General features: G+C 45.6%; 1 protein-coding gene across 1 annotated transcript in view; it reads right to left on the bottom strand.

Moving 5' to 3' along the window:
* The window catches only part of HGF (hepatocyte growth factor), a 187,275-nt gene that overhangs the window by 15,351 nt on the left and 147,117 nt on the right, over window positions 1–24,807 (bottom strand). The window contains exons 12-14 of the mRNA XM_060246022.1: window positions 19,461–19,499; window positions 17,910–18,006; window positions 9,545–9,619 (exon numbers count right to left, since the gene is read on the bottom strand). Of these exons, the coding sequence (XP_060102005.1) occupies window positions 9,545–9,619; window positions 17,910–18,006; window positions 19,461–19,499 (211 nt within the window). The remainder of the gene's footprint in view (window positions 1–9,544; window positions 9,620–17,909; window positions 18,007–19,460; window positions 19,500–24,807) is intronic.

The raw sequence follows: 24,807 nt of genomic DNA, 5'->3' as shown, positions 1-24,807 counted from the left end.
TAGAGATCCCCATTTTCCTTCCTTCCTTCCTTCCTTCCTTCCTTCCTTCCTTCCTTCCTTCCTTCCTTCCTTCCTTCCTTCCTTCCTTCCTTCCTTCCTTCCTTCCTTCCTTCCTTCCCCCAGACATGTGATGTTCATGTCTTGCAGCTGTCAAACATCTGACATTTATTTTATGTGGCTCTTATGGTAAGGAAATTTGGTCACCCCAGTTGTAGGCTATGAACCCATTGGACAGAATGGAGTCCATTGTATTCCATGAGCTCATAGAATACCATGGACTGCACTCTATTTAATGGGCCTCCAGGATGGAATGGAGTCCATTCTATCCAATGGGCCCATAAGATAGAATAGACTCCATTGTATCCTATGGGTTGGGCTGCAGTGAGTGCAAGTGACCAACAGAAGAGTAATTTGGAAGGAGGGTATCCATGCATCGGAGTGTCCTGGGCCACATTAGTGCAGGTTTCACTTGCTTGAAGGGCGGAAGTGAGGCTGCCATGGAGACAGGGACATGCAGTGCAAGGTAAGAAAGAGGATATCTTGGTGTTAGCATGGTGTGTGTCAGGGGGGGGGGAGGAGGTTGTTGGGGTGAGGGGTTCTGATATGGGCACTCTGCCAGGGAGGAGGAGGGAGGATCAGTTGTTGTGGGCATGGTGGAGGGGAAGAGGAAGGCTTAGTGCTGTGAGGGAGGTTTTTGGGAGAGAGGGGACCCAACTTAAGGACCTTGTCATTGTGGGGGAGGCCATGTGGAGGCAGGAAAGCAGGGGAAGGATGGTAGAGGCGATTCCAAGGGTGGCAGAGAGGCTCCATATGAGGCGGCCATCTGCAGGAGCGGCATTGTAGGGGTTAGTTGGCAAGGGAGGCTGTTGAGGGATAAGGGGGTCCTAGGTGTGGACTCCAATGGCAGTGTGTAGAAGGCAAGCAGACAGGGGAAGGGCACTTGAGGCGGTGTGTTCCCTCTAAGCTGAGTTAGTGTGAGGTAGCTCACAGATTTTTTGCCTCCGGCTCAGGAAAAATGGCCCCAGAACACAATAATTTATGCAGTAGCTCACAACTTTAATGCCAGTAGCTCAAAACTTTAACACCAGTAGCTCACAAGGGAGAATTTTTGCTCACAAGACTCAGCAGCTTAGAAGGAACATTGCTCCTGAGCGATTCCAAAGGAAGCGGGAGAAACGGAGTTGGGCCTGCAGAGGCCTACCTACAGATGCCGATGGCATCAGGGAGGCTCAGTAGGAGGCAGCAAGGGTTCCTGCTGGGAGGCTGGGAAGAAGGTGGTGGGGCATCAGCAAGGGTGGCAGTGGAAGCCTCAGCAGGGCAACTTCTGAGGGCAGTCTGAGGGTTGGCAGGCAGATGCACCCTGTCAGCACCTGACCATAATCTGAGGGAATGTCATTTTGCAGTTTGTGGAGTGTGGCGAAGGGTGCAGTGGGTGAGCAAGAGAACAGTGACTCAATGGCACTGGGGAGTGGTGAAAGACAAAGTGCAAGCCAAGCCTGCGAGGGCCACATCCACCCAATGAAAAGCCTCAGATTTGCAACCATGGTAGGGCTTTTATATCTAAAGGATAGGCTTCCTTTTGTAATAATAATTTATGCAAGTCTACCCAATTTTATCTATTTATATTAACTCTGTAGATGACAGCCCTTGTATATTTTCTGGACTATTTTGTTTTTCTGTGCAATGGCTTACAATTGGTGCTTCCTCAATATGATGGCACCTCAGGACCTGTGCTCAAGGACCGTGATCTTTAAAACAGTGCACGCTTGACCCCACATGAAATTTGTCACATGGGCATTTTAAAATAGAAATAATTCTACGTGATTCACAATTAGAAAATTGCTGAAGCTTCCATATATAGTTATTGATGGTAATTTGCCTAATTTGCATAGTTTGGGGGCAAATAAGGCATTTTTCACACTTATGATGTCCTGCCGGGAGTTGGGAACCAGCTGTTTTCCTGTCAATCAAATCTGTATGCACAAGCATGTCTACTTAATTAAGTTCATTTTTATACTGCATTATAAAACAAGCTGCATTGATTGCTCGTTTCTAATATACACAGTATCGTATTGTGGATTGCCAAACCTCCAGGTGGGAGATCTCCTGGAATTACAACTGATTTCCAGATAAAATATATCAATTCCCTGGATAAAATGGCCACTTTGGTGGAATCTGTATCATTATATCCTGCTGAGGTCTCTCCCTCCCAAATCCCACCCTCCCCATTCTCCACATTCAAATATCTATGAATTTCTCAACCTGAAGTTAGCACCCCTACAGGCAGTTCCACTTCTAGACACTAGAGAACTGATATAAGCAGTAGATGTCACTCCCCCTTCTGCTGCCAGTTACTCACAATGGGATGTTGTGAGGGACTGCACTTTTAAGAGCTTAGAAGTATTGTGTAAACAGATAAAGGAATGTGAAAGGTTAATTCTTCACAGAGCCAGAGAGCCTTGAGTGACAGGCTGTTCCATGAGATTGGTTAGCATCAGCTGAGCAGATAAAAACTTCTGAACTGGATACTGAGGAAATTTAATCCCTAGCTGAGAAGAGTCAACTGCTGACAGTTTTGGAATTCAGCCCCAACTAAGAAAAGTTTAACACAGACAGGAGAACTGGGGGAAAGTTGGCAAAGAAGTTTGGGAAGTAGGCAAAGACCCCCATTCAGACCAAAGAAAGGGGATGGATCTTTTAGTGAGAAGATATTCCATACTCAGACAAACTGATGTGGTTAAAAACTGCCTTTGGAGTTAGTTAAAAACTCAAGATGAGTACTGGTGTTTCAAGAGAAGGGGGTTGGGTACTGGAAATAGTGTACCAAGAAACCAAGAGTCAGAGAAGGATCTGTCCTGGGACCTGTTTCATTCAACATCTTTATACCTGATTTGGATGAAGGAATAGAGGGATTGCTTTTTAAATTTGCAGATGATACTAAATTGGGAGGTGTAGCAAATATGGTAGAAGACAGAGACAGGATACAAGATGATCTTGACAGGTTGGAAAACTGGGCTGCAACAAATAAATTTTAATGGGGATAAATGTAAAGTTCTGCATTTGGGTAGGAAAAATCAAATGCATCATTAGAGGATGGGGAAGATTTGTCTTGGCAATAGTATGTGCAAAAAGAATGAAGGGGTCTTAGTGGACCATACACTGAACATGAGGCAGCAGTGTGATGCGGTAGCTAAAAAGGCTGCATCATCAGAAGTATAGTGTCCAGATCATGAGTGTCCAGAAGTATAGTGTCCAGATCATGAGTGTCTAGAAGTATAGTGTCCAGATCATGAGAAATGATGTTATTGCTTGACTCTGCTCTTGGAGAGCCAGTTTGGTGTAGTGGTTAAGTGTGTGGACTCTTATCTGGGAGAACCAGGTTTGATTCCTCACTCCTCCACTTGCACCTGCTAGCATGGCCTTGGGTCAGCCATAGCTCTGGCAGAGGTTGTCCTTGAAAGGGCAGCTGCTGTGTGAGCCCTCTCCAGCCCCACCCACCTCACAGGGTGTCTGTTGTGGGGGAGGAAGGTAAAGGAGATTGTGAGCCGCTCTGAGACTCTTCGGAGTGGAGAGTGGGATATAAATCCAATATCTTCTTCTTGTTAGATCTTACCTGGAGTATTGTGTTCAGTTTGGGGCACCACAATTTAAGAAGGATATAGACAAGCTGGAATGTGTTCAGAGGAGGATAACAAAGATGGTGAGGGGCCTGGAGACCAAGTCCTATGAGGAAAGGTTGAAGGAGTTTGGTATGTTTAGCCTGGAGAGGAGATCTGAGAGCTGATATGATCACCATCTTCAAGTACTTGAAAGGCTGTCTTATAGACAATAGTGCAGAGTTGTTTTCTGTTGCCCCGGAAGGTTGGATCAGAATCAAGGGGTTGAAATTAAATCAAAAGAGTTTCCAGCTCAACATTAGCAAGAAGTTCCTGACAGAGCAGTTCCTCAGTGGAACACGCTTCCTTAGGAGATGGTGGGCTCTCCTTCTTTGGAGGTTTTTAAACAGAGGCTAGATGGCCAACTAAGCAACTGCTGATTCTGTGAACTTAGGCAGTTCATGAGAAGGAGGACAGAAAGAGTTCCATTCAATGTTCCCTCTAAGCTATGGAGTCTTGTGAGCAAAAATTCTATTTTGTGAACTACTGGCATTAAAGTTGTGTGTGAACAATTTGGCCACTTCATAAATTAGTTTGCTCTGAGGTCACCCTTCCTGAGCTAAGACAAAAATGTGTAAGCTGGAGGTTAAAAAACTGTGAGCTAGCTCACACTAACTCAGCTTAGAGGGAACATTGGTTGCATAAGTGCTTAGTTCTCATGGTCTGATCTTACATGCCCAGGGAAATGCTGATCACCACTTTGGTGTCAGGCAGCAATTTTTCTCCAGACCAGTTTGACCAGGGATCCTGGAGGTTTTTTGCCATCTTCTGTGCATGGGACAGGAGTCGTGTGTGTGTGTGTAGGTACTTGTGAATTTCCTGCATTATGCAGGGGGTTGGACTAGATAACCCTGGAGATCCTTTCCAACTCTATGATTCTAATACTCAAAGGAACCGTACTAGAGTGTTTGGAGAAACACTAGAACTAAAGTCTCTCAACCTAAAGATTTTAAGTAACTGTGATTTTAAGTAAACACTCATCCTGAAATGTAAGGACAAAAGTCTGTGTATGTGCTGATTTTACCTCAGAGTTATTTATATTGAGTTACCTCAGAAATTTTACCCCTGATTTCATCTAACCCTTCCCCACTATGTTGAATAAAATATTCTGTTAATTTGGAATATAAAAACTTCTCAAGTGCCATTTAAGTTGTATAATATAAGTGGGCTCCCATTCCTTCCCTCAGGCTGCTGGACTGAGCAAGCCATCAAAATATTTTACTATGACAGGGTGGGACAGCCAGAATTCTTCAGGAAAACGGATAACTAGGGTGGCTCATCACAGAAAGGAAAGAGAAATGAATGGGAAATCTTGTCTCTGAGTGAGGGAAGTGGATCAGGCTGTCACTGATGCGAAAACTGCTGTGTACTAAGCAGAACAAAATGACCATTGCCCTTATGGCAGGAGTCATAGCTGAGTACAATCTTGGCCTCTAGTGGAGAGCAGTCCAGTGGGAACCGTCTTGGCAAATTAAAGAACCAGTCTGCCCCTAAACATGAAGCTTTGTATGCCTTGGATCAGCATGATTGCTTAGAGACAACAGGGAAAACCTAGATGCCATAAGCTGTTAGATGCCCATAAACAATTTGGTAATTAAATAATATCTACATATATTATAGTCTCCTAAAATACACCATGCTAGTGCAAAGTTATTAAGATACGTCAGCCTTTCTCTGGAAATAGATAAACACCACTTACTGTTCATAAATAAAGGTAGTTTTTGAGTATGATCTTAGGTGATAATTCCAGAATTGTCACCTCAAGTACAACCAAAGGAGGGACAATCTCTTAAAAACCTTAAAAGGGTTCTGAGACATTTGCATGCCATACTTAGCAATCTGCACCTTTGCAGTCTATAATTATGAAGGACTAGATCATTTTCAAATGAAGTGAAAGTTTTTTATTTGCAGTCAGTCACATGAGTTTACTATACTCAAGTGTTTGACATAAAAAAATAAAAAATAAAACATTACTGCAATCATTTGAAATCAAAACCCTCCCTCTTTCTATAAGCTTGAATCTTGAATCGGTTGGTGAGCGGGAATCCTTTCGCGTCAAGGAACCATCCCTGGGCAGGGAGAGAGGGGGGTCTTGGTAGCTGGTGATTTGATCCTTAGGCAAGTAGACAATTGGGTGGTAAAACTGAGTACTGACCGTATGGTGACTTGCCAGCTTGGTGCGAAGGTAGCGGACATTACGCGTGTAGTAGATAGGCTGATAGACAGTGCTGGGGAGGAGCCTGTGGTCGTGGTGCATGTTGGCACCAACGATGTGGGGAAATGCAGTCGTGAGGTCCTGGAGGAAAAATTTAGGCTGCTAGGCGGGAGACTTAAGGCCAGGACCTCCAAGGTAGCCTTCTCAGAAGTGCTACCTGTTCCACATTCAGGGCTGGAGAGACAGGCACAATTTAGAAGTCTCAATGTGTGGATGAGACGATGGTGTAAGGAGGAAGGGTTTAAGTTTGTTAGGCACTGGGATGCTTTCTGGAACAAGCGGGAGCTATACAAAAAAGATGGTCTCCACTTGTCCCCGGATGGAACCAGGCTGCTGGCGCTTAAAATCAAAAAGGTGGCAGAGCAGTTTTCTGGAATAAGAGGGAGCTATACAAAAAAGATGGTCTCCACTTGTCCCCGGATGGAACCAGGCTGCTGGCGTTTAAAATCAAAAAGGTGGCAGAGCAGTTTTTAAACTAAATCTTGGGGGAAAGCCGACAGGAGATTAAATGTCTCTGGTTCGGGAGGACTCATCTCAAAGAAATGAAGGGTTAGCTGTTACTTTTCTACCAGGTAATGGATCAGAGTTGTCCACTGAGATGGTGACAAACAGAATGGACTGCCTGCCAGAGTCTTGAGGTGGCAGGAAGAAGGTGGTGGGCCTAGCTTGCCTGGGAAATTATAGATGTTTGTACACAAATGCTAGAAGTGTTCAAAGTAAAATTGGTGAGTTGGAATGTTTAGTATTGTGGATCAAAAATTGGCTAATTAATAGTAAGCAGAGAATGAGTATAAATGGGTAGTCTTCGCAGTGGAGGACGGTAAGCAGCGGGGTGCCACAGGGCTCAGTACTGGGTCCCATGCTCTTTAACTTGTTCATAAATGATTTGGAGTTGGGAGTAAGCAGTGAAGTGGCCAAGTTTGCAGATGACACTAAGTTGTTCAGGGTGGTGAGAACCAGGGAGGATTGTGAGGAACTCCAAAGGGATCTGTTGAGGCTGGGTGAGTGGGCATCAATGTGGCAGATGAGGTTCAATGTGGCCAAGTGCAAAGTAATGCACATTGGGGCCAAGAATCCCAGCTACAAATACAAGTTGATGGGGTGTGAACTGGCAGAGACTGACCAAGAGAGAGATCTTGGGGTTGTGGTAGATAACTCACTGAAAATGTCAAGACAGTGTGCGATTGCAATAAAAAAGGCCAACGCCATGCTGGGAATTATTAGGAAGGGAATTGAAAACAAATCAGCCAGTATCATAATGCCCCTGTATAAATCGATGGTGCGGTCTCATTTGGAATACTGTGTGCAATTCTGATCACCACACCTCATAAAGAATATTATAGCACTGGAAAAAGTTCAGAAAAGGGAAACTAGAATGATTAAAGGTTTGGAACACTTTCCCTATGAAGAAAGGTTAAAACGCTTGGGGCTCTTTAGCCTGGAGAAATGTCGACTGTGGGGTGACATGATAGAGGTTTACAAGATTATGCATGGGATGGAGAAAGTAGAGAAAGAAGTACTTTTCTCCCTTTCTCACAATACAAGAACTCGTGGGCATTCGATGAAATTGCTGAGCAGTCGGGTTAGAACGGATAAAAGGAAGTACTTCTTCACCCAAAGGGTGATTAATGTGGAATTCACTGCAACAGAAGGTGGTGGCGGCTACAAGCATAGCCAGCTTCAAGAGGTCCTGCAGTTTTGTTTTTAAAATATGTGCCTTTAAGGCTGAGCAGGAAGCAGGAAACAGGAAGGGCTTCGGAGAACGGCCCCTCCCTTTGTTTTGCTTTCGTTTTCAGATCAAGTAAAGTTCTGCAGGAACAAGACCCAGTAAGTATTTGTGTGTGTGAGACAGAGTATTGGACTGGATGGGCCATTGGCCTGATCCAACATGGCTTCTCTTATGTTCTGTATGCTGTTTCTAATGAAATGAATACATTCGGGAGGTTTTTCTTTCATAGGAAAAGGGGGTTGTCAACATTAATCCCATCGATACAGTCATTATATTCTGCTGCATTAACCATAAAAAGATATTCTGAATTTTAAAACACCCTCTAGTGAAATAGATTATGAAACCAATTTGTATAATAGGACGAGAAATTATTTGGATGGAAGTATCTTTAAAACTGTTGTTGTGTTAACATCTGTCAGTTTAAAAATAGTTTATTTTCAGCTCTCACATAATATGCATTTCCTGGTTTTATCTACGTCCTAATTTTATTAGATATTTAATCTGCTTTTTAAAAAGTCATCATGGCACAGTATATGGTTCCCCTCATTCTACTCTATTATGTCCTGAAAACTGCACTGTGAGAAAGGTCACACGGAGAGGTAATTTAAATAGTGGGCACCCTTCCTTCCTGCTCAGCAGATGCCTATCAAGACACCCCCAAAGTCCCAGCAAGAATTTTGCCCAGGTAGCAGGTGAAAACATCTGCAAAGCAACCTGTAAGCACTTACTGTAAGCACTTAGAGTAGACTCCCTGAAGATTGGGTAGAATCCTGCATAGACTCCACTGCAGCCTTGGAAAAGCATGGAGTGGAGTGGGGGTGGGAGGAGGCTAGGCAAAAGGCAAGTGTTGGGCAGAGGAGAAAATAACTACCTGAGCCAGAAGATCAGATTAATTATCACTCCTGATTGCCCTGCCACCAGGACTTACATGGGGAGAAGCCCTGGGCGAAGGAGCGCCTACAGAGGCTCATTCTGGCCATCAAACAGGGTTGACAGAGTGGGGCTCCATCCAGTTGTAATAGCAGAAGATCTCTAGCCACCACCTGGAGTTTAGCAATCCCACCTTTAAGCCCAACAAAGTTTTATTTCTTTAGTGTGTGTATGTTGGAGGTATGGAGTGGAGCTTGGGAAATGATATCACTTGACCCTTGGCTTGGAAGTGACATCCCAAAATATGACATCCCAAAAGTGATGCCGCATCCTTGTTAGGCACCATCCCCAAAGTCTCCAGACTCCACCCCCAAAGTCCCCAGGTATTTTCCAAGTTGGACCTGGCAACCGTACTTTAGATACATAAGAGCTGCCTAAGCTGCAGCAGTGGTAGGAAGACACAATCCTCCATGCACAGGCATGTTCTGGCAATTAATAAGATCATAGATACATTATTAATAGTTATATTATATTATTGGATGTGTATGTTTGGTGGGATGACACAATGAAGTCACGTGGTTCTTTTGATTGATCGTACATTCAAATGTGGCTCTCCGTGGCTCAAATTACTACATCACATATTTCTTTCAAAAGCATTTCTTAGGCAGAAGCAGCCTGTGGCTGGCTTCTTAGAATGTTACTAGTTTGGGTTCAGCCAGCCTTTTTGTTCAATCTCACCCAATTTCTCTTCTCATCAACATGGCTGATGCAAATCCCATTATTCCCAACATGACCTTTTTGATGGTAAAGGGGACCCTTTCCCCTTTTCACCAGTTGGTTGAATCCAATCCATTGTCTTGTATCTAGATTCCTAACTAAACAGATGTTTGGAATTTTCAATTTTTTTGCAGTAATTCAGTTTTGTGATTGTATCTTCTGTATGAAGGAAAAAATTGATGCTTATTACAGATTTGTAGATGCTATTTTTCTGGAAAGTATCAAGATGGAAAACAGGTCCTTACTGCAAAATTTGTCACATGATGTCTCTACTAACAAAAAAAAAAATTACTTTACCGAGAAGGAAAACACTGTCTTGCTGTCAAGACCCAGTCCTCCTTTATTAATGAACCTCCACAGATATGTCTGCTCCTGCAGGGGAAGAAATAGGAACAGTTTTTAGTGGCCATAACTGAACATTCTACTACACTGTGCATGCTCCAGCTCCAGAATCCATGGTCACAACATTTTTTTAAAACTTATCCATTGCACTTTGCTATAGCATTTCAGAGCCTCAGAACTTGAAATTATCTTCATGGACTTTTATCCAGACAAAGCTGGAAAAGAAAATCACAAGCTCCTGGTTGCTCATATTTTAAATCATGTTATTTCCTAAGAATTATGGGCTTTATGGAGAAACAACCCTGCTCAGAGAGGTATCTAATTGTGTTATGTTGGCTTTCTAGAAATTTTAATTTTTGTTTTCAGTTTACACAATAAATACCAATGATATAGTTTTTTCATCTGAGCATGAAGGAAATTATTTTATCTTTCTGTACACATGTTGTAGTTTCTTCTCTATAGTCCAACATCACAAGTAGAATATGGGTCTGGAAGCCTTCATCTGGATACTGCAGCTATCTAGGCAGCCAGGAAGGCTAAAGGACCAGGAGAGCAAGACCAAGAACACTGCACATCCAAGTCCACTCGTGGGAAGGGCAGGATATAAATTCTAAATAAATAAATAAAAGTCCAAGGCTGAGACTCAGCTCGCAAATGTATGGTAGCTTCCAACAGGAGTCTTTCATCTTACTGTGGTTCAGAGCACTGGCTCTGATGTATCAGGAAGCATACTACAAAAAATTTCAGATGTGATTGTATCTGTGATGGTGTCATGATTCTTTTTGTGTGGTGTTTTATTAATCAGAGTAGAGTGTATATGCATCAGTAAAACACCACCAAATTATCCTGAAACAGTCACAGGTACACACAATATACTACAATCCTATCTGTGTTCATTTGATTATCCATAACGTAGGAAGGAAAATGCAAAATGAAGGAACTGAACATACAGCTACACTGTGCATGCTCCAATTCCAGAATTCATGTTCAAAATCTTCCTGGTCTCTTAGCTGAACTGCTAAGCTGTAGGTGTGGAATGCAGAACAGAATTAAATTATACACAATAATGAATGCTGAAAGTCATCCTCAGAAAGCAGGATTCAGCATAGTGAGGGTTGCTTATAACCAGCTACAAAAAAATAAAGAATACTGCATCCCATAAGACCAACTCTGTGATCTGCTTGTCAAGCATGGTAAAAGCTCAATGGTAATCAATGGGTTTAGGGCACTCCATAAAGCTGGTCTGTGAAACTTCATGGAGAGTCGGTGTAGTTTGGCTCTGTTATTCTTTCCCTTCCCCCTTCTTGCTTTATTGCTTAGGGTAGTAGAATAGTGTGAAACGAAACTAGCAGCAAGAGAAGAAGAAACACCTTCCCATACATGGGAAGTGTAGGCCATCTGGGAAAGCAAGGGCAAGACACTGATAACATTGTGGGAATGTAGACATTTATGATAGTTTATGTGTTGGCTGGCATTCCTTACCTCCTCCTTGGAGGATCCTTTGAAGTATGTCTTAAAAGAATTGTAGCGATGTGTTTCTAGCATCACTCTCAAGGTCCTGAACCAAGAAATCATCTCAATTAATGTAAATGTAGATTTGTATCTACTTGACTCATTCTTTTGAAAATCACATGCTTGACATTTTGAGAGTGATCTTAGAAGAAGTTTAACAGCTTTGGCAACTTTGTAACCGGTTGGCTGAAAAGATTCCAGAGAGCAGTGAACTTCTAGAACCTGAAGAAGGGGCGAGAGCACCAGCACCACCGTGACATGTGCTGGATGCCTGAAGAGTCGCGGGGAGAGGCTCACCCCTCCATATCCAACAACTCTCGGTCACCGCCCGTCAGTGGCAACCACGCACGTCTACCACCACAATAGATGAGGCTCCGGCACGCAGAGATGCCATTTTGACCAGATACATGCATCGGGTGAGAATGACTATGGGAGCGGATGAGGCGGACGAGCCAGGGGAGGAGTGCGGCACTGCTGCTACAGCACAGGCAAAAGCGGAGGCCCCCCTATTGGAGGCAGAGGGAGAAGGATCCCAAGAGCCATTGGGTCCTGGGGAAGAAGACGACGAAGGGGCCCGGGAGTTTTGCCTGATGGTGAGGAGGGAAGTCGGAGGGGTCGCCAAGGGGTTGCGGGACAAGATGCAAGCAATGGCCACCCTCATGGGCAAAGAATTCAGTAAGCAATTTGATCATATCCTGAGACCGATAGACCCTGTAACTTTGCATTTCAGGGATCCCATCCAGGGTGCAACCGGCACCCCTTCCCCGAGAAGGGGGGCGAGGAAGAGAGTTGGATGCCACCTTTGATGGGGACCCAGAAGAAATGGAATACTTCACCATCCAAGCCAATAGCTACATGCACTATTGGGGGAACACCTTCCCAGATGAGTTTAGCAGGGTTGACTACCTCGGGTCGAACAATGACTCGGGTCGAGTCAATGAGCCTGGAGCTGTATGATGTCGCTACCTTTCTCCAGATGCTACTGACCCAGTACGAAGATCCCCTGCAGGAAACCTGTGCACTGGCTGCCCTGAGGGACATCCAGCAAGGCTCCAAATCGATCCACGAGTACGTGGCTGAGTTCCACTCTAACGCCACTAAGGTGAGGGGATGGAGTGAGCTGATGAAAATTGAGCACTTCTCCAGAGGGCTGAACGCTAGTGTACTGGATTGGGCCCTGCAGCAAGCAAGGCCGAAGACCCTGATAGGGTGGGTGCAACTAGCTGGTGAAGTAGAGACCAACATGAAGACAGTGGCCTTGCAGTACCAACAACAGAGCGGTAAGGGAGCCCATGACCCGAAAGCCGGGGTAAAAACGTAGATGAAAAAGACCCAAGTGTGGGGGGGAGCAGGAAAAATCCTGCCTGCCCGCAAATGCTTTTGCTGCGGGTGTCAGAACTTGTAACTTTCCTATGTGCTGAGCAACTATGATTAGCCTAACTGACTCCATGTTAGAAATGTCTACTAACCCTGTAACTTTGCATTTCAAATAAATACTAACCATTGAAGGGTGACAGATAGCCCTGGGAAACATCTGCAGGTGGCCTTGGAAGCCAAAGATGCCAGAGAGGAGCAGCGGGGTTCCTTCCCCCGCGTTTGGAGATAAGGGGCCTGGGAACAGACGCCTGTCTCTCTGGGTGTGAGAAATGGTTTTATTGTGGCTGTTACCAATGCTTAAGAATGCGCCGATAACTGTGAAAGTTATCAGAGTCAACCTGCTCTTTTCCTGGACACTAAGTTCTCAATAAACGTCTTGACTTTTGCAACAAAGTAATGAGTCGTTCTTGAAGTTCCCAGTTCTGACAACGGGGACCCGAACCACCTGGCCGTCAATTGCCCCAACCCACCGCGACCGACGTCAGCTGTTACAAATACAAGCATCCCGATGCCGAAGAAGCTGACCAGCCACCCTAAGGAAGCAGCGAAGAGCAGCGTGGCGGTGAGTTCGATCCTGGGGGAGGAGACCATCATCACCAACGAGCTGAGTGAGATGTCCTGGGAGGACGAGCCGGCAGGAAATGAGACCGACCTGCTCTAAATGGTGCCAGCCAGCAGGTCGCAGAATCACCGGCACCGCTCAGGGTGAGAATAACAGGATCGTTATTTTTTGTTCCACTGACATTACTAAACTGCAAATTGAGAAGGTTTATTCATGTGAAGGCCATGATTGACTTGGGGTGTACGAGAGACATAATCACCCCTAAATTGGTGGAAGCTTTAGGACTCCCCACCACTTCCCTCCCCCACCCTATCCAATTTGAACAGATGGACGGGTCGGTAAAGAAAGGAGAACCTTGTATTTTGGAAACCCAATTAGTTCCAGTAGGCATCAAAGACCTCTGGGACCATGAAATCTTTGTGATAATGTCAGAACTTGTAACTCTCCTATGTGCTGTTAGCATATGTGACTCCATATTGTAACCACACACTAACCCATGCAACCTTGCTTCAGCAACTAACCAACATTCTTGTGCATTTCAAACAAACTGTGATCACTGAAGGGTGGCAGATAGCCTCTGGTCAACATCTGCAGATGGCCTTTGAAGCCGGGCCGGCCGAGCTTTCTCAGCAGGACTCCATCCTCCCTTACTGATAACAGACCCTGAGAAACAGACAGTTGTCTCTAGCCGTGTGAAAGATCGTTTTATTGTTGTCACCAGAACCGCATAAAATGTAACCAATGCTAACTTTCGATATCAGTGTTATCCTGTACCTTCAGCTCTGTAGTTCTCAATAAATGCCTATACTTTGTAACAAAGTCCTGGGCCTCGTTTGGAGTTCTTCCAGTTCTGACAGATAAACCCCTCATCTTCCTATGACGTGGTATTAGGGGTGGGTTGGTTAGCGAAGCATGAGCCAGACATCCGATGGGGGGACCAGACCATAGAATTCACTGAGGTGAAATGCCGAACCCATCGGTGGGAAAAAGAGTGGGGGCCTAACCCCCCGTCCCGGAATGAAAAGGTTTGCCCAATGGTGGAAGAAGTCCAAGCGATCCCCAAAGTGTACCGGGACTTATGGGGGGTGTTCAGTGAGCAGGGAGCAGATGAGCTTCCCCCCATAGAGAAACGGACTGTGCCATTGAACTGATCCCAGGACAGACCTTGCCGAAAGCAAAGCTGTACCCATTGGGGTGGGCTGAAAAGATGGAGTTGCACAAATTTCTGGATAAAAATTTGAAACGGGGCTTCATATGGCCCGCTACGGCCCCCCATGCGGCCCCTGTCCTCTTCCAAAAAAAGAAGGATGGCTCTCTCAGACTTTGTACCGACTTTCGGGGGATTAATGGGATTTCAACCTCCAATGCCTGCCCAATACCCCTCATCAAGGACTTAGTACTTAGGTTTTTACCAAATTGGACCTAAGAGATGCGTACTTCAGAGTGCACATAAAAGAGGGAGATGAATGGAAGATGGCTTTCAATATCCCCCTGGGTCAATTTGACTATCTGGTGATGCCATTTGGCCTTCAGGGGGCTCCGGGAGTTTTTATGAACTTTATAAACAAAGTGCTGAGGGAGCATCTGTATAAGGGGGTGGTGGTGTACCTGTATGACATCATCATCTATTCGGAGGATCTCCAATCGCATGTGAAACTGGTTTGAGAGGTCCTCAGCACGTTGTAAAAGCACAAACTGTATGCCAAATTGTCTAAATGCGAGTTCCACCAGACAGAACTCGATTACTTGAGTTTTAGGGTGTCGGGGAAGGGACTGGCCATGGACCTGAGTAAGGTACAAGCGGTATTAGATTGGGCTCCCCCAGGACACGTAGACAGCTCCAATCATTCCTTGGGTTCGCCATTTTTTACCGTAATTTTATTCAGGGGTGCGCCCAAACTATGTTACCTCTTACTGAACTATTGAAAACCAAAGGGAGGGGTCCGGATGCCAAAAAACCGGGGGCAAAACTAAATTGGATGCCTAGGTGCCAGGAGGCGTTCACCAAACTCAAAAGACTGTTCACGAGTGAGCCTGTCTTGAGTCACCCCAATGAATCGAAACCCTTCATTGTGCAATGCAATGCCTCCGACGTTGCCGTAGGAGCAATTCTCATGCAAAGGGACGAGGAGGGGCAATTGAAACCTCTTGCTTACATCTCTAAGAAATTTTCCCATGAGCAACGTAACTGGTCTGCATGGGATAAGAAAGCATTTGTAGTAACTTATGCGCTAAAGACCTGGAGATCATGGTTAGAAGGTGCTAAACTACTATTTGAAATTTAGAGGCACTTACGGGTCGCCGTAAGCTCACCGAGAAGCAAATCCGGTGGGCGGGATTTTTCTCACAATTTGACTTCAGTTTGAAACACATCCTGGGGATTAAGAATTTCTTGGCAGATGACCTTTTGCGACTTCCCCAGCATAATAGTCAAAAGGAGGAGGTAGTAGACTCCCTGATTTCTCCCACTCAGGTGGCTGACATGGTAACCTGAGCCAGGTCTAAGCGGAACCCTCCTGCAGAGAGGTGGCGGGGGGAAGCGCCTGGCCACAGAAACTGAAAACGAGGGGGAGGGCCAGCCTGGTGAGATACAGAAGGGGAAGGATGGGTTCTGGTACAAAGATGGTAAATTGTATGTTCCTAAGAGCCTCCGTGCAGAGGTCTTACAATTTTGTCATTCCAACAAACTGGTGGGACATTTTGGGTACGTGAAGACACTACACCTAATCAATAAGCAATTCTGGTGGCCCTCTATGAAAAAGGACATATCCGAATTCGTAGCCTCCTGCCCCATATGCCTAATGGCTAAGAGAAGGGGGGGGGGAACTTCCTGGGCTCTTAAAACCCTTAGAGACAGCAAACCGTCCTTGGTCCGTAGTGTCCATGGACTTCATAGTGGAATTACCTGTCTCACAAGGGAAAACAGTGATTATGATAGTAGTGGACACTTTTTCAAAGCAAGCTCATTTCATCCCATGTGCGCAACTACCTACGGCCAAGAGACTGGCGTACTTGTTCTTTCATCACATTGTGAAAATTTAGTCATTTCCAGATAAGATAATTAGTGACCGCGGCCCACAATTCGTTGCCAACTTCTGATGGGAGTTTTGCAAATTATTGGGTATAGAACAGGGCTTGAGCTCAGCTTACCATCCCCAAACGGACGGCCAGACAGAACGAGTGAATGCGCTGCTAGAGCAGTATTTACGGTGTTATGTGAATCATCAACAATCCAACTGGGTAGATCTGCTGCCATTTGCTGAGTATGGTTATTACAATAGTGTCCACAGTTCAACCAAGGCTTCACCCTTTCAGATAGTGAATGGTTACAAAGGGAAGCCTGTCCCGCTGTTGCCAGGGTGGGAGGGGCCCCGAGATCCTACAACTTTTGAGCAATGGTGGGGGAAATTAGGGAAGAGTTGGAATCTCATAGAAGAAAACTTGGAAACGGCTAAAGAGGCTTATAATAGATAGTATGACAAATCCCATGTTCCGGCGTGGGATTTTAAGGTGGGGGATACGGTGTTCGTCTCGACCAAAAATTTACCACTGAATCAGCCATCTAAGAAGCTGGTTTATCGTTTTTTAGGGCCGTTCAAAATAAAGAGGGTAATCAACAAGGTGACGGTAGAACTGGAATTACCCAAAATGTTTAGTAAAGTACACCCTGTCTTTCATTGCAGTCTTCTGCGCAGAGACCCAGGTGGCACCCCTTGGCACACTCGACCTCCAGCTCCACAGCCTATCCAGATTGGGAATCAGAGTCATCATGAAGTGCAAGAAATTTTAGATGCAAAAATAAAGCGTGGAGTGCTGTATTATTTGATCAAGTGGGAACACTTCTCTACCAGCCAAGATGAATGGGTAGCAGAGCAAAATGTATCAGCACCTGAATTAATCACTAAATTTTACAGAGCATTTCCCCACAAGCCCCGAGGTTGAGCAAAGGAGGGCAGTATGTCAAGCATGGTAAAAGCTCAATGGTAATCTATGGTTTTAGGGCACTCCATAAAGCTGGTCTGTGAAACATCATGGAGAGTCGTTGTAGTTTGGCTCTGTTATTCTTTCCCTTCCCCCTTCTTGCTTTATTGCTTTGGGTAGTAGAATAGTGTGAAATGAAACTAGCAGCGAGAGTAGAAGAAGAAACACCTTCCCATACATTCCTACATGGGAGTGTAGGCCATCTGGGAAAGCAAGGACAAGACATTGATAACACTGTGGGAACGTAGACATTTATGATAGTTTATGTGTTGGCTAGCATTCCTTACCCCCTCCTTGGAGGATCCTTTGAAGTATGTATTAAAAGAATTGTATCAATGTGCATCACTAGCATCACTCTCAAGGTCCTGAACCAAGAGAGCATCTTGATTTAGCAATAAACGTAGCTTTGTATCTACTTGACTCGTTCTTTTGAAAATCGCATGCTTGACACTGCTCAGGTGATGCTAATGAAGCAAAACAATATGACTTTCTTTCCATAAACAAAATAAATTATGCTAAATTGGACTCTGATGCCTTATCTCCTTCTCACAAACAAAGAGACACATACATTCTTACTCATGAGTAGGATCTCTAAGTGGGAGGGAACTTCAGATAAACATTCCAAATCAACCTGAGAAGGATTACTTCAGGGAGCTAATTAGATCTCTTCCTCTTTATGAATGATACACTCAAAAGCAGTAGCAGTAGAATTTACAAGTGGAGGTAAGGTGAATTAGAAGTTCCTCTCTTAAGAAAATAATTAACTGGTAAGGTAACAGCTTATAGTTTCTGCAGGCATTACCCACAACACTTGTGGACCATATTTAATTCTAGATCCTTATTTTAAAATTATCTTTAAAAATATTTCCAAAAAGAGTAATGGTTTACCTGTATGCTAAACTAACCATCCATCCTTTATCAGGTTGAGTTGGGGTCCCGTTAACAACTCTCAGTTGTTTTGTTGAGGCACAAGGAATGACAGTCACTGAAAGAATTTATTAGTAGCTATTAATGTATACAATATTCCTCTAGATAGTGAAGGCTTATATATATTAAAAAGAAGAAACATGTCCTCAAATATTCCATAAACCACTGAAATTGCTACTTATATAGTCACCCAGAGAGCAGCTGGGAGCTCTTGCTAGCAGGCAGGAGAGGGAGAGAAGATCAATCAAGATGTGAGGATGACTTTATGTTACTTTTAGGTATTAGACTGGAACCAACAGTAGATTCCTCTAAGAGGAGGTATGCTTTTCACCAGTCCCCTATTTCATTGCACACCTCTGAGTAATCCCTCAGTCTGTTCTTGGGGATCCCCCCTCCCAAGGCAGCATTTTAAAGACTGACGAATTGATTCAATTTTTAGCCCTGCAAATGTGCTGAGGGTATAGTCATAACAATAAAAATACATATAAGCAAGATTAAAACTATCCACATTAAAACCACAATCTAATATACAAAGATGGCAACCAAAATATATTTCATATGTTCAGTCCAGTAAAATATAACATCAACAACTCTTGAGGGGCCAAGTCTACATCAACTCAATTGCAGAGAGAGAGACAGGAAGGGCTTGATGATAGATGAAAAGATGATGCCAGCTGCCTCATATAAAAGCCTGGCGGAAGAGCTCCACCTTGCAGGTCCTGCAGAACTGTAAAAATCTCACAGGGCCCTAATCTCTAGGGGAAGCTCATTCCATCAGGCTGGAGCCAGAGCTGAAAAAGCCCTGGCCCTAGTCAAGGCTAGTTGGACATCTTTTGGGCTGGGGATCACCAGAAGATGTTCATCTGCTGAGAGCAATGCTCGACAGAGCACATATGGGGAGAGGCGGTCCTAAAGGTATGTTGGTCCCTGGCCACTCATGGTCTTAAAGGTTCTTACCATAACCTTCAAATGGATTCAGAATTGGATTGGCAACCTGTGCAGTTCACAGAGTACCGGCTGTATGTGAGTCTGCACAGGCACCACTGTCAGCACATGTGCTGTTATGTTCTGTACTTGCTGCAGTTTCTGGATCAGGTGCAAAGGTAGGCCCACACAGAGTGAGTTACAATAGCATTTCAGACTGTAGCTAGACAGAGGAGATATGAAGGTATTGTTCTGTTGATGGAAATTACCACTGGATTCAACCCACTATGAAGAATATTACCAATTGAACTGGGCCTAAGATATACTCTGAAAAAATACCTTTTTTAAAAAGAATTGAATGTAGTGAAGTAAAGTGTTGGGCTAGGTTCTTGAAGATCCCGTTTCAAATCCTCATTCTGCCATAAAGCCTACTGGGTGACCTTGGGTCCATCACAGTCTGTCAGCCTAATATACCTCACAGGATTGTTGTGAAGATATAATTGGGAAGGAAACTTTTTGGAGGAAGGATAGGAATGTACTATATAGATTAACAATGTAATATATCAGATTTAGGTAAATAATACTTACTGTCTGAGCTGCTCATCACAGGAACTGCATCACCTTCACCTAGATGAACAGCACAGCTTAATCACACAATGATTATTTTAGTTCAAAGCACTTTATTTACAGTTATGAAATATTTGTGTGAACTGTAGGCATAATAAGAATATCAAAAATTACATTTTTCCTGCTTCACTTGTGAGATATAGTGATGCTTCTAGTGCAAATATTCTCCCATGTTACTGATGTAAACACAACACATCTTTGTTTATGCTCTCAGACAGCATCACTTTGTAAAAATGTGAAGGATTTTCAGTAATGAAGACCTGATGATTCAGAGAGTTGTGCCTGAACTTGGTAAATTTGAGCAGACTGAACATCAGTTCAGCATATCTTCAGCTGAGTCCCAAGAAACGCATCATAATGTGGATCCCCTTTAACTGAGTCCTCCTAGTGTAATCTCCACAGTGATTTCCCCTTGTAGTCTAAAGGAGCAGCATTGCATCATCTTCCTGTACCCAAAATGCAGTATATTTTCAGACCTTCTCCTTTCCTCTCTGTTCACTAGGAAATACATGTTTTACACAGACTTGTAGCAAGAGCAATTAACAGGCAACTTTTATTAACTTTTATTGTTTTCCCATGCAAATGCTATCCAGACCAAATGGTCTTCCAATTTGTTTATTACACTATTTTGCCATTTGGTCCTAACTTTGTATAACTTTACACTCTTAACTCACCAGCTACATGTAGTTCTGCTCCCTGTACTCCATTCCCTCATCTGAAGAAGTCTGCATGCATACAAAAGCTTACATTTATAATAAAATTTTGTTGGTCTTAAAGGTGCTACTGCACTCCTACTTTGTTCTACTGCTTTAGACCAACACGGCTGCCCACCTGGATCTATCAAAAGGAAGATGACATTGAGTTTTCAAAAAGTTTTATTAGTTTCAGAAAAGGATAGGGATGAGGAATGGGAGAAAATAAAAAAAAAACCACAATACATTCTGGTATTATTTTGCATAGGAATACTTTCAAAAAGCTTAATTCTACAATAATTTCTTTACATAAATTGTCCCCTATTATTTTGTCTCAACTGCACAGAATCCATTTTCAAATTTTATAGTATACACCTTTTGTTAAAATTATCTAGGAATTTTGACAATTCCAGTAAAGATAAATTTTATAATATAAAATACAGGGGAAAAAAGAAGAAAAAATAAGTTCACATCAGGGAATCTTAAGAGTCTTTGTTATCTAACCAGTCATAGAATTTCATCCAATATTTTCTTGCTTCTTCTTTAGATTTCCCAGCTAACAGCTGGGATAAGAAGTCCAACTCTGCTGTTTCCAGAACTTTTCCCACCAGATCCATTTTTGTGGGGATTTTCTGAGATTTCCATCTCTGCGCCAAAAGGATCCTAGCTGCTGTATTAAAATGAGCCAACAAATGTCTCATCTCTTTGGAGTAGTCCTCTAGAAATATATTCAATAAAAATAGTCCTGGTTTGAAATGAATCTGTGTCTTCATGATCTTCTGTAACATTTCATGCACCATTTTCCAATAGTCTTTCACAATCTCACATGTCCACCAGATATGGTAAAAGAAACTAATCTGTTTAGTACATTTCCAACACTTGTTGGACATATTAGTATAAATCTTACACAGTTTCTGTGGGGTCATGTACCATCTATAAAACATCATATATAGATTTTCTTTGAAGGTTACTGACCTAGTTAATTTAACGTTAAGTTCCCACAGTCTCTCCCAGTCTTCTAATGCAATATTGTATCCAAAGTTTTTTGCCCATTAAACCATACAGTCCTTTACAACTTAATCTTGTATGTTCATTTGAAGTAGATATGCATATATTTTGGAGATTATCTTTTCTTGTGGGCCCAACAAAATTTTGTCAAATATGTATTGCTCTGTATTAAAACCTGTCACCTTGTATTTGGCATATCTAGATTCAATTTGCATTCTAAACCACCAATTCGTTTTAATATCCACATTTTCCAATTCTTCTTTGGTTTTCAGTTGATTATCTTTTCCCAACAAGTCGTCATATCTATATTTCTGATTTGGTTTTAGGAAGTTTGGGTACAACAACAGTCTGCATAGCTCCACCAAGGCTTCCCTTTTCCAAATTGTTAATGGATACGAAGGGAAGCCTTTTCCCCTGCTGCCAAGGCAACCCGGAGAACCTCCACTGACCTCATGCCAACAGTGGTGGGAGGGGATCAAGAAGGGGTGGAAGGTGATACAAGAGAACTTGGAGAGTGCCAAAGAGGACTATAAAAAACACTTCGATCGAAAGCACTCTCCCCAGTGGGCCTTCAAAGAGGGGGAGAGTGTGTTCCTTTCAACCAAGAACCTTCCCCTCCCTCAGACCTGTCGAAAACTATCCTACAAATACTTGGGCCCTTTCAAAAATAAGAGGGTAATCAATGAGGTCACAGTGGAGCTGGAGTTACCCAAGATGTTTAGTAAGATCCACCCTGTGTTTCATTGCAGCCTTCTTTGGGGCTGGGGCGAGGGGCTTAGGGGGCGGTGTGGCGAATCGCGGCTTTTCGGGGCAGTTGGCTGCCGAGTGCCCTGAATCCCCGCACCTGAAGCATCTTCTCCCCCCTGACGGGACTGGCGGTGCCGCGGGCACCGGGTGTCATGGGTGCTGGGGACCCTGCAGAGGAAGACGAGTCTGCCAAGGAAACTGTACCCCTGCCACCTGCACCAGTACCCCTGCCTCCTGCTGAAGAAGATCCCAGCCCCCCTGCCTCGCCCTCTCGGGTGGCTCGTGTGCGTGACCGCCTCCGTCAGGACCTCAGGGATCGGAGGAGGGCGGCACGCTCACAAGCAAGACGCTCCCTGAGTCCTGAGTTTTGAGAGGATTCTGGCCCTCCTAAGAGCAAGGATGCTTGAGTTGTAACAGGATCCTGGCTGCCTCCCAGAGCCAGCAATTAGCCCAAATGGGCAACAGCCAGCAGAGGGCTATATAGCTGTGGGCTTTGGGAGGAGGCTTTGTGGAAGCAACTAGTCATCTCCCTGACGTTCTAGCATCCACTCCGGCTTGACTTTGGTTCCTGAATCCCTGACTTTGGCTTTTGACTTCTGGACTCCCTGACCTCGGCTTCTGGACCTCGGACCTGCGATACTTGCACAGCGATTTGGATTTGGCACCTCGGACACTCCTGCTTGCTGGCTACAGACCTCGGACTGCCTCTGGACTTTGCCTGACCCGGCCCCAGCCGTGACACCGGGGTTCTTTTCCCTTCTGCTTTCTTGGGGGCTGGGCTTGGCTTCCCCCTTCATCCCCACTGGCACCGCCTGTGTCTCTTCCGTGCAGGGTTCCCCCTTCATCACCGACCCATCCATCTGCTCGAATTGGATCGGGAGGGGTAGTGGGGACTTAGCCAGCCCTAATGCCTCTACTAGGCGGGGGGGTAATGATCTCTCTGGTACACCCCGAGTCTATTAGGGCCCTGGCGTGCATAAACCGCTTTAGCTTGGGGTTTAGCAGGGTCACTGCCATAAACAAAAGTTCCCCCGTTATTCTCACCGTCATCGGTGCCATCGCTTTGCTTAAACCGCTTTAGCATGGGGTTTAGCAGGGTCACTGCCATAAACAAAAGTTCCCCCGTTATTCTCACCGTCATCGGTGCCATCGCTTCTTTGACGTGCCTCGCGGCACCCATTAGAGCAGGTCGCTGTCATTTCCCGCCAGCTCGAGATCCCAAGACTCCTCGCTTGACTCTTCAATAGTTATAACATCCTCGTCAATAGCCATGGACGTGGCGACGGCGCCCCGACTGGGCTCCTTTGCTCTCCCCCCAGCTTTCTTCGGGGCTGGGGCGAGGGGCTTAGGGGGCGGTGTGGCGAGTCGCAGCTTTTCGGGGCAGTTGGCCGCCAAGTGCCCTGAATCCTTGCACCTGAAGCATCTTCTCCCCCCTGACGGGCCTGGCGGTGCCGCGGGCGCCGGGGTTCTTTTCCCTTCTGCTTTCGTGGGGGCTGGGCTCAGCTTCCCCCCTTTCTTTGCCAGCTGTTGTTGGTGGCGGATCCCCACATGCTGTAGGTTCGTCTCCACCTCACTCGCTAACTGGATCCAGCCCACCAGGGTGTCGGGCCTCCCCTGATGGTAGCACCGGTCGAGAATGTTGGCGTTCAGCCCGTTCTTGAATGCGGTGTACTTCATCAGCTCACTCCAGCCCCGCACCCTGGAGCAGTGCGTCATGAACTCGGTGGCGTATTCTCGGATGTTTCGGGTCCCTTGCTCGATGCGCTGGAGGGCCTCTATTGCCTTCACCTCTTGTAGGGGGTCGCCGTACTGCCGTAGCATCGCCTGGAGGAACCCCGCCACGGTCGCCAGCTCCGGTTTCCTCCCGGCGTACAGGCCCACGAACCATTTTCTCGCGGCTCCCTTTAGTTTGGAGGCGAGATAGTCTACGCGACTCGCCTCAGATGGGAAGCTCGCGCCCCAGTGGGTCATGAAGCTGTTGCACTGAATGGTGAAGTATTCCACCTCCTCCGGGTCCCCGTCAAAGGTGATCTGCAGCTCTCGGCCCCGGGCCCCCTCCCACGCGCCGGGGGCGGCCGGCACTGCTGGCCCTGCTGGAATCGGGGCCGGCCCCGCCGGTGGCCCCGCCAGTTGCCCATCGATGAGTCCCGCCGGCGGTCCGACGGGCCCTTCCCCACCCCCGGGCGGCGCCACCGGCTGATCCGGTACCCCGCCGGCCGGTGCCGCTGGTTGGTCTGGTACTCCAGCGGGTGGGATTGCCGGCTGGTCCGGTACTCCGCCGGGGGGTCTGGCCGGTGCCCCCCGGCTCCCTGCAGCGCCCGGATCTGCTCCTGTCCATCTGCCGGTGCATCTCCCCGGCGAGTTGCACGTGGCTCACGTGGATCTCCCTCACCCACAGGAACATCTCGTCCCTTAGCATGCGGGCATTGTCTTCCCCTCGGGGGATCGGGGCCTCCTCCCTCTCGCGGTCTTGAGCCGTGGGGGCCGCCCCGGCCTCGGCTCCGATGCCCATTATTAGCGCCGCGTATCTCTCTGCGGCCTCGTCCATGAGCGTGGTCGACTTCCACGGGCTCCAACTCTTCAGAGTATGGAGGAGCGTGGAGAAGTGCGTCGGGTCCTTCACTTTGCACCTCGCCACCGTCACTCCGGGATCGACCGGTTGCTGGGCTCTCCGTTATCTGGAGCCTTTGCTGCCATCCAGCTAAATTGCCAGTTCGGATAAGCTCCAATAAGGATCAGAGTCAAAATGTCAGAACTGGGAACTTCAAAAGAAACGCATGACTTTGTTTCAAAAGTTAAAACGTTTATTGAGAACTCAGGTTCAGGAAAGAAGCAGGTTGACTCTGATAGCCTGTGTGACC

This window comes from Heteronotia binoei, chromosome 8 (assembly GCF_032191835.1).
Source record: "Heteronotia binoei isolate CCM8104 ecotype False Entrance Well chromosome 8, APGP_CSIRO_Hbin_v1, whole genome shotgun sequence".
Taxonomy (NCBI): domain Eukaryota; kingdom Metazoa; phylum Chordata; class Lepidosauria; order Squamata; family Gekkonidae; genus Heteronotia; species Heteronotia binoei.
This window is presented reverse-complemented; position numbering and strand designations above follow the sequence as displayed.